The 4,846-nt window shown below is 33.0% G+C and overlaps 1 protein-coding gene across 1 annotated transcript; it reads left to right on the forward strand.

Annotated features, from left to right (window-relative positions):
• Positions 1-206: 206 nt before the first annotated feature.
• Positions 207-4,317, forward strand: LOC132620070 (peroxidase 16-like). Its single transcript, XM_060334788.1, has 2 exons — positions 207-378; positions 3,758-4,317. The coding sequence occupies exons 1-2, from the start codon at positions 207-209 to the stop codon at positions 4,015-4,017; spliced, it is 432 nt and encodes a 143-aa protein (XP_060190771.1). The 3' UTR covers positions 4,018-4,317.
• The last annotated feature ends 529 nt before the right edge of the window (positions 4,318-4,846 follow it).

A 4,846-nucleotide genomic window follows, 5' to 3' on the forward strand; every position in this document is an offset into this window, starting at 1 on the left:
TCTACCCTCCCATTCTGTTGCGAAGTACCCACACAAGAGGTTTGAAACAAAATACCAGTGGCGGAAAAATAATCGATCAAACAATTAAATTTTGTACCATTATCACTTATGTATAAAAAATACATATTTTTCGATTATTATTTTAGTGGACAGATATATACAGTGTAAAAATTCCCACAAAAAAAAGGTAGTAATAATTTTGTATAATGCAGGCTGGAGGACCAGGATATCAAGTGGAATTGGGAAGGTTAGATGGATTGACATCAAAAGCTTCAAATGTGGGAGGCAACCTCCCTGAGCCTACTTACAATTTGGATCAACTAAATACCATGTTTGCCTCTCATGGTCTAAATCAGGCTGACATGATCGCCCTCTCCGGTAACTCTACTATACTTCTAACACTTATTTCTTTTTATTTTATCACTACAAAAGAAAAAATGGAACTAGCTACAAGCTTCATCGCTAATCCATCGCTGAATTGCTTGCATTTAACTGATTCTTTTGCTAAATCGTGATCAATAAAATTAATGTTGTTTAGCTACAGAATGTTTTCGACGCTAATTCATATTCTTTAATAGTATGTATAACAGTATTTAATTGAACATAAAATATAAGAAATTCAGAGACTTTGAACCAATTCAGAGATAGAATTTATCGTTTTAAACCTGTTTTGGTATTTGAATAAAGAGGCTTTAGATATCGTACACGTCGAATTTGTTTTTTTAAACATGATATGACAATATTCTTGTAGCTATAAGATTTAACGAATCTTTTTACATATAAAAGTGTATGATTTATTTTGAACAAATTAAAGAATAAGATTGTCCTGTAAAATGACAATTGGATTCCAAATTATCATCCATTATTTAATCCAGTTGTTAAAACCTCAACTTCCATAGTGAGTTACTTATTCCACACGTTAGCCATCTCTTTCTTGAACAGTTATTCAGTCAACTACAAAGTTTACCACTACTTCTAAGGTTCCCCTAAGGCCAGAAAATAATATTTAAAGGAATAAAGAATGTAAAAAAAATCGTTTTCCTTGGTCTAAATTCTATTTCCCAAATCTTTAAAGAAATTAAACGTACAGGGTTCACTTAAAACACGTGCAAGATGGAGACACACGTAAATTTCTCAAATGATCATATATACTCCCAAGTCCCATCGTCTTAATTTATATGGCATTTTATATTTTTAGTCCGCCTCAAAATGAATGTCATATTGTTTTATTATTTAAAGAAATAATACATTAGACTTTATATTTTACCTTTTGATGAGATTATTTATAATCACACAAATATCTATTACTTATTTTTATATTTTGTGCCAAGTTAAATATCATCACATAAATTAGTACGAAGAAAGTATGCAACAGTTGATGAGTTTTTTTTTATTACAAAATTGAATTTTACAACTTTGTAGCAAAAACTATTAATGTGATGACCATACATAAATTTAATCCTTTGTGACACTTTTTTCTTTTTTCAGCCTCCCCGAGGCATTTCTTTAAAAAAATCTTCTGGAAAAAGATTAGAACTTCTATATTAAACATATATTTTCTTTAAGCAAGTTACATATTTGGTCGGTCGGTAAAAATAATTCTATTTTAGCCAAATATATACTAATACGTATTAAAAATATATATTTTACATATATTATATACGGAAGAGGGCCAAAATTACCCCTGAACTTTGGGAAATAGTTCATCCATACCCTTCGTTATACTTTAGGGCCAATTATACCCTTACCGTTATACTATGGGATCAATTATACCCTTATGTGTAACAGCTGCCACGTGGCATCATCCCAGCCTTTTAAAATTATTTTCCCCTCAAATAATTTTTTACCCACTAAAATAATCTAACCCGACCCGACCCGACCCGATTTTTTTTCCAACCAAAGTGATACGGACCCAACCCATTACCCCTTGGTTGGAAAAAAAAATCGGGTCGAATTGGGTTATTTTAGTGGGTAAAAAATTATTTGAGGGGAAAATAGTTTTGAAGGGCTGGGATGATGCCACATGGCAGTTGTTAGGCATAAGGGTATAATTGACTCCGTAGTATAACGGTAAGGGTATAATTGGCCCTAAAGTATAACGAAGGGTATGAATGAACTATTTTCCAAAGTTCAGGGGTAATTTTGGCCCTTTTCCGTATTATATATTAATATACAAAGGATATATATTTGCTCGCGACTCCCTCCAAAATAAGTAAATTATTGAGGCTTTTTCTTTGGTAAAAAAAAAGTGAATTGTTCAAAGTCCAACAGGTTATTAATTAAATTTTTCCAAAGTTAACCTTCTTTTTAATAGTTTTTCCAAATCCCAATAGTCATTATTTCAACCTTTAAGAAAAGTTTGGGAAAAGGCATAGGGTAATCTAGTCAAATGGTCATTTAATTATGTCATTAATTAGATTTCTTAAGGGGCGTGTCACACCCCAAAAATTTAATTATATTGGAATGGAGGGAGTATTACTTTAGCGGACGAGTATTTGTATTAATTTCTCAATTTCTTTTATGCCAAACTTACTTAAATGACTACCTTGTTGTAGCTTCCTACCATTTGTAGCTACCTTTTTAAATATTATCATTTGTAGCTACATTTTGGCAAAATAGTGTATGTTTTCGCGTGTATTTGTTGCCAACAAATACATGAGAACACGATAAAAAAAAAAAACAGGATCCATGATTTTAGCCTTTAACGGTGGAGCTATTAAATTAGATATTAATATTTATTTTTGATGTATTTTAGTGTTTTTTTTTGCTATAATTTATTTCCGTGTCTTTTTTTTTTTTTATGTATTTCAGTGATTTTTTTTTTTTTTGATGTGTTTTACTAATTTTTTTTTGTTTTTGTTTTTTGATGTATTTCAGTGGCTTTTTTGGATGTATTTCTTTCATGTATTTCAAATACATTGTGTACATGCCAACTACATATGAAGCCAAAATATATTCAAATTTTCGTGTATTTGAATGGATTAAAACAAATACATTCAGATACAAAGACAAAAAAATTCAAATACAAAATAAATACATTCAAAAACAGTGTGTCTGGCTATTAACAAAATACACAAAAAAAAATACAAAGACAAATATAGTCAAAAACAGTGTATTTGTGAGATGTAGATTTTTGAATGTATTTGTATTTGACTTTTAACAAATACACGTGGCCAGATTTGAGACACTACCACCATCAAAAACCCTAATCTCTCCACCACCACCACCAAAAACCCAAATCTGAGACACCACCACTACCAAAAAACCCTAATCTTTCCACCACCAACAAAAACCTAATCTCTCCACCTCCACGTCATCTTCTCCGCCACCATCTCAAAATCAGTGCCATTGCCGCCACCACCAACAATACATACGGCCAGATCTGTACCATCGCCTCACCGGATAGAGTGAAAAGAGAGAGAGGGATAAGCACAGAGGGAGAGGGATAGGGAGAAGAGAGAGAGGGGTGAGCACAGAGGGAGAGGGACAGGGAGAAGAGAGAGAGGGGCGGCGCGGCCATGGTGGTGGTGGTTGAGAGAAGGGGAGAGAGATTTTTTAGGGTTTTGAGAAATGAAAAAATTGAAATGGGTAGTGATTGGGCAAAAAGAAAGATATATGTGTTTAGGTATGTATTTTTGATATAGCTACCATTTGTAATTTAGTTATAATTAAATAAAAGAGTAGTTAATATTAATAATTTGGTCTTAAAAGAAGCTACAATGAGTAAAAATTCCTTCTTTTATATGATTTTATGCAGCGGCCCATACTCTTGGAGCTGCTCACTGCGCCAAGTTCTCCAACCGGCTTTACAACTTTAGCCCTAAAAAGACAGTGGACCCAATCCTAAGCAAGACATATGCAGCCCAATTACAACAAACTTGCCCAAAGAATGTGGATCCAGGTACGATCACCTTGTTGGACCCAACCACACCTAATACCTTTGACAATGTCTACTTCAAAAACTTGCAAAAAATGAATGGGCCTATTCACGTCAGATCAAGTGTTGTTGACAGATAAACGGTCCAAAGGTACTGTTAATTTATGGGCCAGTAACTCTAAGGCTTTCCAAACCGCATTCGTGAATGCAATGATTAAATTGGGCCGGGTTGGTGTGAAGACGGGCAAAAATGGAAATATTCGTAGAGACTGCGGAGCATTTAATTGAGAGCTGACTATCGGAGCAACCCCTCTTGTCAATCATTGAAGTTTGCAAGATCAATGATTTTGTTTGAAGTTTGAATGGTTTGTGAACGACAAGATAAGATTGCAAACCAAAATTTAATCGTTGTTTTAATAAAATAGGACCAAGTTCCTTAATCTTTCTATTGGGTGGGTGAGTTGCAATAATGGAATAAGAATAAGTTTGTATCAAACTTTAAACAAGATATCTCTACTATATTAGAAATGGGAGTTGGAGGACCAACAGGGACGAACACTGCTATAATTTGTTGTACGAATAGTATTTAAAATTGTACTATATGATGTAGGTGTTATAAAATATATATATGAATGTCCATAGAGTCTAGATTTTCCACATGTCCTAAAAAGAATAGGTACATGTACATTTGGTGGCATGTATGAAATGAAGAAAATGAAGCAAGGTACATGTACATTTGGTGGCATGTATGAAATGAAGAAATGAAGCAACACAAGTTTGATTTTAACTCTTGGTGTTGTCATTGATGACTTTATCAAGAGATTTACCATCTCTATAAATAGATGGTTAAGTTCTCAATTTGTAAGGGATATAAACAAGAAGTGAATACAATCTCTCACTCCTTTCTACAAAGTTATTAGTTTGCTTCTCTTGTTTATTTCCAATTATATAGTTTTATAACACGTTATC

The sequence above is a fragment of the Lycium barbarum genome, chromosome 11 (assembly GCF_019175385.1).
Source record: "Lycium barbarum isolate Lr01 chromosome 11, ASM1917538v2, whole genome shotgun sequence".
In the NCBI taxonomy this organism is placed as follows: Eukaryota; Viridiplantae; Streptophyta; class Magnoliopsida; order Solanales; family Solanaceae; genus Lycium; species Lycium barbarum.